The sequence below is a fragment of the Periplaneta americana genome, chromosome 1 (genome assembly GCF_040183065.1).
Source record: "Periplaneta americana isolate PAMFEO1 chromosome 1, P.americana_PAMFEO1_priV1, whole genome shotgun sequence".
NCBI classification, from domain to species: domain Eukaryota; kingdom Metazoa; phylum Arthropoda; class Insecta; order Blattodea; family Blattidae; genus Periplaneta; species Periplaneta americana.
In genome coordinates this window covers 129,489,309-129,504,134 of record NC_091117.1, presented here as the reverse complement: position 1 = coordinate 129,504,134, position 14,826 = coordinate 129,489,309, and the positions used below count along the sequence as shown (strand labels likewise).

The 14,826-nt window shown below is 33.4% G+C and overlaps 1 protein-coding gene across 1 annotated transcript in view; it reads left to right on the top strand.

The window, feature by feature from the left end:
* Positions 1-14,826, top strand: part of gig (TSC complex subunit tuberin) — a 133,146-nt gene that overhangs the window by 14,593 nt on the left and 103,727 nt on the right. The window contains exons 5-7 of the mRNA XM_069827254.1: positions 6,312-6,486; positions 7,983-8,183; positions 10,424-10,565. Coding sequence (XP_069683355.1) covers positions 6,312-6,486; positions 7,983-8,183; positions 10,424-10,565 — 518 coding nt within the window. The remainder of the gene's footprint in view (positions 1-6,311; positions 6,487-7,982; positions 8,184-10,423; positions 10,566-14,826) is intronic.

Sequence of the window (14,826 nt, the reverse complement as noted above, 5' to 3'; positions counted from 1 at the left end):
AAGCCACACCAGATTCCCATCCCGATGTCGGACTGAATCCTCTCAGTTTAAGTTTCACCTCTTGGGTTCCCTCTAGTGGCCTACCTTCATGCACTGCGTCGTAGATATATGACAGTGGGACAATGTCCGCATATGTGCAGAGGTGCACTCTTTATGAGTGACTGAGTGGCCAGGATCCAATGGAATAAGTGCCATCTTAAATCACAAAGTGATTATTCACATATCATGTATTATTATGATGTACCAAAGTACATCATAATAATATAATAATATAGAATGTGTCTGCTGTAGAGAAAGCGAGATTATAAACAAAGGGATGGGAAGCACCAAGTGTATCAGCATGAGAATTTAGAAAGTGTAGTTTTGAATTTAGACACATTAAATACTGCCGGGCATTTATTATTGTGCATATTATTGATGTAGTGTCGGAAGAAAAACTAAGGAAAATGAACAATGGCACTTGGAGGCCTATTGCTCACAAACAATTTATATACTGGGTAAATTCATGGCTACACTAGGTAAAAATGTAAGAAAAGTTATACCCGCATGTATTGTTAAAAAAAAATACGACATGCTTTTCCTGAAGTAAATTAAGTTTACACAAGCTTTAAACTGAGTGCAGCAGGAGGTTTTACTTACTTTGACTGAAAGATTTTTATTTAATCAAATATTTATGTTTTTTAACTTAAAATACTCTATAATTTGAATAAATAAAATTTTAAAATCATTCACCAATATAGTTCATTGCAAAGGACGTGGCACTGGTGCAACATTCTGAGAAATTTCGCATAAATAGGGATTCTCAAATGTTGATAGGTCGTGGTCATTGGCAACTTCAATAATGTTTTTCTTCAGGTATTACTTTTAGTTTCATATATTTTTTCTGAATACATTGACTTGTAGATTTAGGAAATTGCAGTTTTACTCTAGTTCACAATTCACACTATTATTGTGATCAATAACAGACATGATTCTTGCCACCATTCCTTTGTAAGAGAACTGTTTTCTTTTTGTTGTGTATTTGAGACTCACATTGTGGTACGATTCTTAAGGCACTGTTATGACAGAAATTTTTAGTTTGTTTCATTTCATTTAAAAATAGTTGATAATTTTTTTTATTAGGGAATAAAATTTAGTCTTTCCTATTAAGCACAATTTGAGTGTTGTACAGACATTCTGAATAGTCTCGAAGCCAATACCACAGAGATAAAGAGCTGATGATATTGTATGGCTCCAGTGCGAGTTTGTTTATTCTTAGGTTGTGAATCCCACTGGTAGTTGTGGTTGTTTTGACATTTCGTAGAAAAGAACCGAAAGTCGATTTTGTAACACAAACTAGATGAGCATGACACACATTGCAAAAGCGAAATAATACTTGTAAACACTGCTAAAACACAAAATATACTTAAAACCATTGTTTCTGTTTCACCAGCTTTATTGTATTCTTCATTCTTAGTTTCACCTTCATTTGAAGAATTACTGTCATCAGAAATTCCAAAGGATGAGTCTAAATCACAAGAGCCAGCTTCAGAATCACTATCTCTATCAACTTCACGCAAAATTTCTTTTCTAAGTTCACATTGCACATCTTTATCATTAACTGTGACTGCAGAGATATGAACCACACACAGACTGGCTCGAGTTTTCACATTCCATGCTTTCTTGGATGACTGTAGTTTTGCTTGCAATAGCATCTTCAACCATTTTCTTTCGTTGATACTTAGAAACAGAAGAACATTTGCTTTGTGATTCTCGTGATTCTCATTTTAAATAAAGTTTAGGGTATGCACTCCTTTTAAGCAGTCTCTTTCCTTTATAACATGGCATTAACTTTTCCTTTATGAGTGATGATTCTTCAAAATCACTTTCTTAAAAATGTTTTGAGCATACAAAACTACATTTTGAAGGAATAAAGTGTTTTCTGTTTATTTTCTGTACCCACAACTTGTATCTTTTGGGGGACTTTTCACGGTTATGGAAGACATGGAATGACAACCTTCAATCAGTACTCTTACCTTCTAAAGAATTACATTTATAAACACAACACTAAGGAGGCATTTCATTCTAATTTTATTTCAAACATACCATCCACTCACCCTACTATTAGGGTAGGCTAACAGCATTCCACAGTTACTGTATGTGATATGACAGTTCAGCTATGCTGCATGGCTATTATTGCAATATTTCAAGAATGGAGCAGAGTAGGCTAAAACAAAAAAATACGTGTTCGTTAATTTCTCATCTTCTTTCATTTAATATCATCCTCTTTCTAACAGGAACTGCTCCTTTAAGAGTGTTAGAAACACATTATTTAGACAATGATAAAATTCGTAACATGGCTTGTTACAGGAGAGAAGTAAAGCAGTGGGTCCTATGTCATAGATTAACTGCACATAAAAAAACCTGTTAGAGGTACCATTAGCCAGCCATTTCTCGACCACAGTGAATTTCAATGCTTCTGGAGTTAAAAACATTGTTAAATAAATTACTACGACTATTACTTTAAGGCTGGTAATGGGGATGGAATATGAAAAATATTAAGTTTCCTGGATGGACCAAAGTTTTCATTTATGCCTAGTAAATGGAACAGTCAGCTGTGTCTTAAGTTTTTTAAAATGTACAGAAAGACAGTGTATCTGTGTCCAGAGTATGCAAAATATTTTGTGCGAGATCGTGTGTATTTGCTTGGTTTGCGCACAAAACCAATCCGCGGAAAGTCTAAAATTCCACATTCAGTATTCCCAACCTAACACACATAACAATTTCCCTCTTCTTACTGCTTAAGTGACATATTGATTTTACTGCTTTAGGGTTTTAACATATTATTTTTAGAGACATTCAATATAGTAATAATTATAAATTGGAAACTTACCACTGCAATTTCACCTAAATTGCACTGTTAATTATTGTTTTTAAATATTTGCAAAAATTAAGTAAACTCTACAACTCCACTAAAGTTACTGCATTCGTGATGCAAGTAACATTAAGGAAGCCATGAAAAAATCAACAAGATTCCAGACTCATCATAGACTGGGGAAAAAAAAGACAGACTTATATCACGGCCTGCTGGAGTATAGTAAACACAGAAAACATTTTAAAGCAACAATGTTGAAGATAGATATTTTTGTTTTGCAAATTTGCCGTCATTGAACAGAAACCAAGATGGAGATTTCATTGCAACTAATTAGAAATTCCTCTTTCAGGTATGTAATAAACGATCTTCGCACAAAATAATGTACGATACACGAGCGGTATGTTTTCTTTCAATTCTCAGAAATTAAAAAAGCTCAACTACGTTTCTCTTTTTCAAACTTTTCCTCGAACATGAAAACTTCAACATACCACTCTTGTAACGCATATTACTATTAACACTTTCCTCAAAAACAATCATAATAATGTTATTAACATGCTAATGTGGGTGATATTCCACCAAATTTTTCGTCTTTCATAATATATTACGCATGAGAGTTTTTGCACTCCCACCAATCTGTAATTTGTGAACACTATATTCACATTAGTAGTGACATATTGTTAATATACCGGTATATTAATGTATTGTACCAAAATAAGAGTGTTTGCACTAACATTTGTGTGTTCGGTAAATTTGTTTGTTGCACCAATTTTTTTCTCTCACTATTTCGTTTATTGTTGTTTTTAAGTCATCGCCATTGTATACATTTTTCTCTAATAAGAAAATGCAAGAAATTGCAGAAATTATTACTATGTGGAGATTTAGAAGGTGTAGAAGACATTTTCTAGGTACAAGTGCTTGCAGAATAAAGAACAACACCCCAAAGACTATCAGCTACATTTTCTCATTTCAGTCTAGACAGTATTTTTGTGTACTTAATTTTAGATTTGTGAAAGATGATCTGAAGAAACTGGTGGGTGCTTTAAGTCTACCAACTACCATTAAAATTAAGGATCGTAGCATACAAAGGTATTTTTAAACTGATTTTTGTTAAGTGAATTCCAAATGCGAGAATTGTATTCTTCACCAGATATAATTAAGAATATTAAATCCAGACATTTGAGTTGGGCAGGGCATGTAGCACATATGGGTGAATTCAGAAATACATATATAGTGTTAGTTGGAAGACCTGACCTTTGGGGAGGCTGAGACATATATGTGGGGGATAATATTAAAGTGAATTTGAAGGGGGGAGGGGATATGTTGCTAGGAACTAGATTAATCTTGCTCAGGATAGGGACTGATGACGGACTTATGTGAGGGCAGCAACGAACCTCCAGGTTCCTTAAAAGCCATTTGTAAGTATGTACCGGTATGTATCTGCATGGTGAGAAATGGCATAAAAAGTTATAGCTTGACTTGACTTTTTGAGGGCTGGACCTAAAATGGGTTCTTACATTTAGACATAAAAAACTATAGATGGTCTGATGTTGGCAGCAGTACAGTTGTTTCAAAATAAATTACTAATTACGTGGAATTAGATTATTAAGTACGTTTTATTTTCTAGTTTTGGTTAGCTGTACAAATTGAAGTTACATTTTTAAACTAGTGATGAAGTAATAATTATTGTTAGTTTACTTATTTACTTATGTAATAATAAGTTACAATAAACAAACATAACCATTCTTAAAATTGTGAAGAAAAACTCTTTCTGTTATCTGGTAACAATGTTTTATACATAGAAAAAGTATGCTCTGCACCTGCTAATACAACAAGAACAAATTTTAAATAATTAATATCACAATCAGTAACCAGGACTAACTTTTTCCAATCCCTAGTAATGAAATTTATTATTGATTACATAAAGCAATACACTTAAAAATAGTTATACGAGCTCTACTTACTTGCAAATATTCACTCTATCTCCCTTTTTTTTCATAACTGAAGCTTATGTTTGACATTCTCTTTCACAGTTCTTTTGTGTACCTTCTAGTACATTTTGTTGTATTAAGTGTCCATTTTGAGCTGTCTTCGCAGGGATTAGCAGCTAATACCTCCTTATACTGTAGGAATACCTCGCCTCTGGAATTCGTACTTAATGATGTCAGGGACTGCCGGACTTTATCACAATTCAAAATTAAATTGGAAAATTTTGTCTTATTTAATGCTTTTTAGCTATTGTTAGAAGTGTTTACTGTTCTCCAACCAGGAGATCAACCGTGAAAGGAATGTGCTTACTATTGCGTCATCTATTGGAGTGAAGTAGATAGATAATATTATCGTTTAACGTCAGTTTAAAAACCATGCGCTCTCTATGTTATTTCCTATATGGAGGGATTAAAAGACCAGGAGATTAACAGTGATTTAATTTTGTAACTAGGGTAGTATAAATATGTGTGTAACAATGTTATTGTTTGTGCTGTGAGAGCGAGGCAATAGATATATGAGTACCCACGTGTGTGATCTTATGACATCAACATTCATTCACAGCATTACCCCGCTGCGTTTCATTCCGCAAAGACTTTCTTGTGGTTGGAGCACAGTAGTGTTTATTTGTTTTTTTCTCTCTAGATTAAAATTGCAAATTTCTTGTTTATGTTCGTTCATTAGTTAGAATATAATTAATTATGATGTTTAACAACTCATTTAAAGTTTGTGTGACTGCAACCTGTGTATATTTTTGTGTGACTTTACTTTGTTTATATTGTGATTTTTCTTTTTATTTCTACTATTGTGTTTGTATTTCTGGTGCTGTTGAAGAGAAGGCCTGATGGGCTTAATTACACCAAAATAAATAAATAAGAAGGTAAATATCGTTAGTAATATTAAATCTCAAACGAGAAGACATTGTTTCACCATAATGTTAGGGTTCATGTTATCTGCTTTTGAATAGCTTCTCTACTTACTACAATAGTACAAGGATCTCGATTCTGATTGCCCCTGCAATTAATGACGTCATGATAGTGTTAATAAATTACAGATAGGTGGAGTGTGAAAACTGTTAATTCTCACCAAGATGTAATATGTATAAGTCTATATTAAAAAAAATGAAAGTTGATTCAGAACCACTCAAAATTGAAGAGATGGATTCCAAAGAGTCCTAAGTCCTTTTTTAAGGTTTTAACTTGTTTTATTCACGTTTTAATTTATTCTTTTCAAATCCATGTATAACTGTTTGTTTATTTAACAGACTCTTCTAAATCTTGACTTAAATCCGTTTGTAAAAAACATATGCAGGCACTAAGGGCATCACATTTATTTTATCAATTTTCGTCATTTGGACTTAGGCCAATTTGGAATTCACCTCTTCAATTATATGTGTAGTGGAGAAGAACATGAATACCTTTTCCTCATACAGTATTGAAATTTTGTGTGTTGAAAGACGTTAACTTGATTGCAGGAACACTTGTTTCTTATGCTGTTGGAGTAATTCAGAGCAAGTAGTGTTGACATGTCTTGAAGTGTTGGATACAGTTGTCTGTTATAGTAACTTACCATCTGATTCACTCCATATATTTATCAGTGCACTCTGTCGCACTGTTAATGTAGAGGCATATTGTCAGAGCAGCTGGAAGGTAAGCACATAGCGTGTAAAAAAATGTGGAATATTACTCGTAACTTTTTTAGTTTTAGCATAAATTGTTGTGTATAAAAGTTATTGGAACTGAATCTAGTATAGCCAGGCAACATTCAAAACATAGCACTTCTGTTGTCAACTCATGCATGGCATCATTGCTAGTAACATATTAAATTCTTACTTTCTAATATTCTCAGTAGGATAGTCAATATTTAAATCTCTGCAAAACATGTATTCGTGTTTTTTTTTTATTCATGTATGTGTTGTAGTACATTTTCTAATATATTAAGAAAATGTTTGAAATCTCCAAAGTGTGACCTGTATAAACCTATGACTTGAAGAATACTAGATTTTAATTCTAATTCTACAGCACAGAGTTCTAAATTTTTTCTCTGCTAATAGCAATACAGTTAAAAAAATTTACTGATGAATATTATGAACAAGTAATAACTAGTGTACTTTACTGTGTTAATAATTATAAATTTGATGCTAAATTACCTGATTGACTATTTTCGATGTGGTTTTGCGTCATCCTCTGAATCCTAGTGAATTCACTCAATCAGGTAATTTACCACCAAATTTACAATATTAACACAGTGAAGTAGTTATTACTTGTTCATAATGTTCCTCAGTGATTATTGATCATATAAGTGTTAACCTCTTCCCTTACTATTTATTTTACCAGTTTTGTGAAAAAAAGTGTCATATTTTTTTTTATTTTCGTAAAGAGGTCATTTAATATTGCAGAATCACTGTACATCACTAATTTTCTCACATACTTAAAAATCACTATGAAGTAGACAATGGGACCCAAACGAGTTAACTCGGGTTAATAAATTTTGACACATGTTAGCAACCCGAGTTAACTTGGGATAATATGGGAAGTGGTTAAAAGAAGTGTATCCAAGAATGAAGAAAAAAGATAAAAAATATAATTGTGTATTATCTGTAAAGACAACATTGTTCAATTCTCTATTGTTAAAAAAATATTCGGACAGTTATGATTTATCACTATATATATATATATATATTTTTTTTTTTTTCCATATAAATTTCATGTTCTCAGTCTATAGTGTCAATATTCTTGTTACATTAAATGCTTCTCATTTATTTCAGTCTTTCTTTGTCCCTCATATCCAGAATTATTAATATTCTTTAAAATAGCAAAAGGCATTTTTAGATGCTATAAAACTTTGCATGTGCTAGATTTTAATTTATTAGCTGTAAATGCTATATTTAATTTGATAGTTCGTCACTAAAAAAAAAATAATAGTCAATTTTAAGTTCAAGAATTCAAGTCTTCTTCTTCTTATTATTCTTATTCTTCGTACCCTGTTCTATTTACGAGATTATATCAAAGGGAATTAATTGTGTATTTTTTATTGCAGTCATGTGTTATTACTAGTGAAAATTTTGTGTATTTAATTTTAAAAGTTACCGTAACTCCCGTCTTTACCTATATTCAGGATTGAATACTCTTACACTGTATTTCAGGTGATGCGTGACTTATTGGGAACCCACATGGGTCACTCTGCTTTGTACACAATGTGTAAGATTCTTCAAGATCCAGGAGCTGTTCAAGATGTTTATTTGTTAAGAGGAGCTGTTTTCCACGTCAATATGGGGTTATGGGGCACAAAGAGAGTTGCAACATTAAAATGCACCCCATCGTCTGTCTTACCTTCATTTCTTCGTGTAAGTGAAATAAATATCATGAATTTCAACTTCATAGTACAGTATTGTAAACCTATCACTGATTACCAAGCTTGGCACATCTTGAAGTTTCATTTAACTACGTATCTGCAGCATTCATCGCACCACAACTCACTAACCTATCTTGCATTCCCACACCCTCTTGATAAGGAAGCCGCCCTAACAGGTAGCAAACAATCCTTCGTAGAAAATTCTCCCATCTTCTAGAAATCATATCTCTGCCTTTGCTAAGAAAGACAAGGTTGTCTTTAGAAATGTGGTCGAGGGTTTAAAACATAACAAAAGAGCTGAATGTAAACTCTGGGAAAACAGTAGACTCCCCAACCCCTCCTGCTTATCCAAAGTGATAACTGATCACTCTGTTTCCTGGTCAGATCTTGGGTCTGCATTATTTTACATTCGCTCCGGCACCGGGAATCGAACCTGGGACCACCAGTTCTATACACTGGGGACTTTAATCACTGAGCTACGCCGAAGCTTAATCCAAAGCACCAGATCGAATCTTTTTCCTTCAGTATTTTCCCTTAGTGACCTTACTCCATGTTCGACATATATAACATAAAACACGTTTATTTAAAACAATAAAATACACACACACTCTTTGACTCTACACTATACCACAGGAACACACCCTCACAGGAAACAGAACAAATGGTGCCAAGACCAACAACGACCAGTTCTGAAGATGACCCATAAATAGGTCGAAACATGTAAACAAGGTACGTTGAAATTTAACACAGGAATATTATTATAATGTACCGAAGTATATATATTTCCATGCAGATATCATATGTACTTCGATACATTATAATAATATATATGATATGCGTAAATCACTTCGTGATTCAAGACGGCGCTTATTCCGTCGGATCCCGGCCAACTAGTCACTCATTACGAGTGCACCTCAGCACATGTGTGGACTTCGGTCCTAGGTTCATAGATATCTATGACGTAGTGCAGAGGGCGGCCACTAGAGGGAACCCAAGAGTTGGAACTTAAAACTGAGACGATTCTTCTGACGCCGGGGTGGAATCCGGTGTGGCTTAGTGGATAAAGCGTCAGCACATAGAGCTGAAAACCCGGGTTCAATCCCGGCGCCGGAGAGAATTTTTCTCTGTTCCATTACTCTTTCATTGCTTAACACAGGAAAGTCTTACCATACATATTCCGAAAATAAAATACTACTTTAATTCATACATCTTGGAAAGAGTTTATTATTTTCTTTCCTTCTTCGTCTCTTTTACCTTCTCTTTTTAATTCCAACTTACAATCAAATGGGAAGGGCATATCTTTTTGATCAACATTTAAAAAAAAAAGCTCACATTGCGGGCCTCCCTAATAGTGTGGTCAGCACAGCACAGGATCACTGCTGACACAACATAGGACAGCACATGATAAGGAACAAACACTCAGTCTTATGAACAGAAGTTAAATCTTCCCTATTGTCCATGTGAGAAATCGAATCATAGACCACTTAGATGGAAAGCATGTATCCTATCCAAAGAGCCAAGAACTTCTTGTGGTGCAATAGGACAGAAAGGAGGACCAATACCAATAAGTAAGCACCATTAATTAATATGGCTTTTTTTATAATTGTGTATCTGGATGTTGCCAGGATTCTAAACAAACAGCACTCTTGTTTCAGAATATGATATGTATGTATAAACAACGTAATCAAGAATATGCTATGTTTTGGTTGCTGTGATGCTAATGATACCTACAGTATCTACAAGCATTAGAGAACAATAAAGTTCTCTCTGCTTCAAGCTCACTTCTCTTGTTCTGTCATATATGGCGAAAATATTTATAATAATTGTAGAGGGAGAACTGTTTAAGCAATTTTTTTCCCTGCGTTTACTTGTAAATGAATTTTTAAACCACCATCTGGTCATTAAACTTTATTCCTTTGTTCATGGATATTATTTTTCTCTTTCCACACTTTCAATCCTGAGTGATACAACAGCTGAGTCACAATATGATTTTGTTTATGTTATCAAAGTGAAGTTATTTTACTTGACTCTGAATTTGTTATTAAATGTAGAAGAATGTACTTGAAATTTGTAAATTTTTAACTCATTTATGTATATGAAAGAATTTTTCAGGCGTTCAATTTTGATCCAAATAATGAATAGTATATTCCAAAATCATAGCCCTCAACATTGTATGTTTCTGTCCTTTACAAGGAAACACTTTATTGTAAATAATTCTACGTCTATTTACAGGCCCTGGAAAGCAATCATTCAGTTGTAACATATGAAGTTATGTTGAGTATTCAGCGCCTGGTTAACAAATATGGCCTGGAACTTCAGGATCCAGCCTGGGATTTAGTACTTTCTATCATTGAAGCTATCATCAGATACATTGGTACACAATTTCTTATTGTAGATTATATTCATGTAAAACATGGAAATTACTGTCTCAGAGCAGTGAAGATCTTACTAGCATATGGTTTCTAAGATTTAAAACCCACGTTTTATGTTTTATATAATAAATTTTCGAGTTCTACAAGCATAAAAGATTTTTGATTTACATTAAAATATTTCAAGCGTGTTCATGCATAATTTTGACACTAGATCGATCATTAGATGAACATGTGGAAATTGAGTGTTGACTGATATTTATATGACTTTATATGTTTGTATAGTATAAAATTTGGTAACGAAGTATATATGGTGTATATATATATATATATATATGTATGAAATTTAAATTTTGAAACCATATTACAGGACATTGAGCAAATATAACTCGAGTATTTCTTTTTTACACAACTCAACACATATTACAGAAATGATATGTAGTAAACTGTGGCTCTTGCTAACCAATCCTTGTTACCAGAATAAATTTTCAGCAATAAATACAAACAATAAATGAAAAAAGGAGGAATGTCAACCATTAATGCAAAGAATAAATAACAAAAAGGAGGAATGTCAGTAATCATGCAAAGATCAGTTTACTCTATTTTAGTTCACATTGAAGAATCTTTGTGAGGGAGTTTGTTGTAATATTTTCTTGCATCTGCACCGTTGCTTACGGTATTACACAAGCTGGCGCATAGCACGATCGAGAGTAGGTCTCTGTGAGTCATGACAATTTCTGCCGCTAGGCTCGCCTCTCTGCCCTATGAAATGATGAATAGTACCATTACAAAGCATTGTGCATCGTGAAAATTGTTCGATTAATTGTGCATTACTGATTGAGTATGAATATTATAAATATGCCAAGCATATTACAGTGTTATTTGAAGTTTGTTCAGCTAAGTTATATTCGAAAATTGTCTGTGTTTTGCTATGTGAAGAACTCTGTACCAACAGGTCATATCTTTATAGGTTAAGGTAAATGTCAAAGTTCTCTCATATAACAAGCAATGCTATGTTAAAAGTGGCGAATTGCATTTTCCGACTCTCGAATGATGTGACCCGAAATGTAAAATAATTTCATGCATTGTTTCACTTACCAAGCATTACTGATATAGGCCTAATGAAAATGTGAACGACGTGATGTAAACATTGAAGATAATGTTGTTACTGTTTTCCCTTTCCCTTTTAGAAAATACCGACAAAAGTAATGAATTATCTTCATGCTGTACTTATTAGGTAATTAATGTGTATTTGTCTGTATTTTAGACCTGTGTATTGTTACGTAATTATCAGTGAATTAGGTTAGAGAACTTAACAAGGTTAGTATGAGATTAGGTAATGCACCTCAAACTGTAACTAATAATGGCTGCTGCCGAAATAGGCTGAGGTGGTTATCGTGTGAAACAAATTATATCTGGAATATCTAGTTTTATTATATACGGATACGTAAAGTTTTTTTTTTTTTTTTTTTTTTTGTTTTAGCATGTGTTTGTAATTTTGTGAGGTTATGTCTAGCCTAATTTCTTTTTATTCTTGTATCATTACCAATACATTAATTTATTTTATATTCATTTCAGGTGTTACATCTATGGTGGCAACTCTACTTATGTTAGGATATGAAGTAACAGTATATATTCAACTTCATCATTTGCTAAAAATTAAAGAAAACTGTATGTGTTCGACTCATTCCATCGTCATTTCTTCTTATGTATGTGAACCACGTTCGTTCTAAAAGTGCTACAATAAATGAACACTATAGACAACGTGATGGAACAATTTACAAGTTACTGTTAAAATGCTCAACATTTTCAAGTGGTGCTATACCCATTGTTTCAAAATGTACATACATATTTTTACATTTCTATAAGAGGTGTCATAAATTATTTCAGCATATTTGTAAATTCTTCAAAATTAATTCTTCTAATTAATACCATAAAGTAATGAAATAATATAGCCTAGGCCTATATGTGATTTTATACTACCGGTATTGATGTTGATCTTGGTAAATTAATCCAATTTCACAGTGTTGTCTTTTGTATTGTGGTTCATAACAATTATAACAGTATGCACGTGGAAATGTTTTTAAAATAATAAATTCTAGCTCATGATTTTAAGTGGTCGTTTCAATGGGAGGTTATATTGGAAAGATGATCACAAATGGATAATTTACTGCAAGATACAAGAACTAAATATAAGTGAGTGTTCCGTTGAAAGTGAAAGTGAAAATTTCGTTTTACAAGAGCTAAGTAGGCGTACACGCACTAAAATACTACAGCGTTTACTATTACTATGCTCAATAGATTAATCAGTAGGCCTATAGAAATGTTTTCACCACTGCAAGATAAAATCAAGCAAAAATTATACTTCTCAGTTATTGTGACGTCCGTATTTTTTTTTAAAAAGAGAGGGAAAAGTTAGGCCTTCTTGCAAATGCGTAATTATGAATTCAAGGAAATTAAAGATAATGCAGTACCTTAATTAGTTGCAATATCTTATTTAATAACAATATTAATAATATTAGGTGAAAAGGGTAGGCTATAGTGCGTATATGTAAGATGTCAAATTAATTTATTTCCGGAAATGTTTGGTGTATGAACTGAAGTACAGAGCAGACAGTCCCTCAGTTTATATGTAATATGTTTTAATATCAAGAATGACAGCCTTTTATTGTAATATAATTGAGAAGTAGAAGTTTGCAAATTACGTCTATTGTCCATAAAATATTGTACGAAGCATTTAATAAGCAATGATGAGTCTTTTAAATGTCCCAAATGTCAATGTCTTTTAAGTGTTCTGCTATGAATATATAGGGCAGAACAGCGCTCCGAGCGGCGGAATTGGCATTACGAGGGAACCACTTCAGACTCGTTTTTCAAGCTCTATGCGCCAGCTTGTATAATCTCGTAAGCAACGATCTGCACAACAAAACTGCTTGAGGTGTTGCAAATCTTTGAATTTATCCCATGAAATTGGTAACACGTCAGAAATAAAAGGAACTATTTTTGGTATCACTACTTATCAGCTTTTAGAAAAGTTTAAAAGTAAAAGTTATATTTATTACCTTGATAAAGCTTCTCAGGCAGGAGGAACTCACCACTTCGTAATTAAGTATCCTTTATTTGTGTATAATCCGTGGTGCTACAGCCCATGAAGAGCCCAGACTGACCAGCCGGCTGCTGGCCTCACGCTCACATGCCGAAGCAGAGGTGGACGATCATCCAAACAGAATGAAGGTATCGTGTTGTTAGCACGATGATCCCCCCAGCCATTATAGCTGGTTTTCGCAACATAAATGATCGCAAACTGGAAATGTTACTCTAATGCAATCCAGTCCCTGAATAGCATGCACCACATAATGGAAAACTGGAAAACAGTATAGTTTTTGTTTTGACCGACACATCTATCACAAAACACCTCAAGATTCTTCACTTTCGGGCCCAAAATATTAAAAATAAAATGATAAAGGAATGAAGCCAATTCATCACAACCTTTTTTCCCTACTGTTTCTGGATAGCAGTAGAAAACTGAATATCCCGTGGACAGTGTGGATGTTGAAGGAATAGAATGATAGTTGTCGTCTGTCATATACATAGTTTGCTGTAAGATTAACCATACATAGGTTTTTCTGAAGATTAAAAGTGCATTCCACTCTTCATGTTGTTCTTTCTTGCTTTTCGTTTTCTGGGATAAAATACTTCTGCTTTACGTTTATGAACTTCATTTTCCACTTGTGCTGTCTTCATCTGATTCTCAATGTTGTGTTTTTCGTCTCCTGATAAGGAAGAATCGGGTAAATTCTGTTGAAGTGCCTTTGCATTAGCCTGGTACATATTACATGCTCTGTGTGTATCGCAGCATGGATAGCCAAATGTGATATTAAATCTCGTAATGAAAATCTTCCTGTAATATTAATATGAAACAGGTGGCAGTGTTCCTTCTTTGTACATTTCATACATTTTATTAATATTTAATGTATCTGGTAGATAAACTCTCTCACTTTTCTTCTTACTATAATGATTCTGCCGTCTCTTGAATGAGTTGATATGCTTGACCACACTGTCTGCGACATCTTTCGATTTTCTGCAATGTTTGTGGTCATATTTGCCTCGTCTATCTTTCAGTGGTGTCCCAGTAGTTTTAGAGCTTTTTGTAGATTCTGAATGCGTTTCTTGGTAATGCCATGTAAAGACATGAATGACTTAGGGCATACAGCAATTCCTTTGGTACCATATTCTTCGAAGATTCTCACTCTGTATGAATAAGAA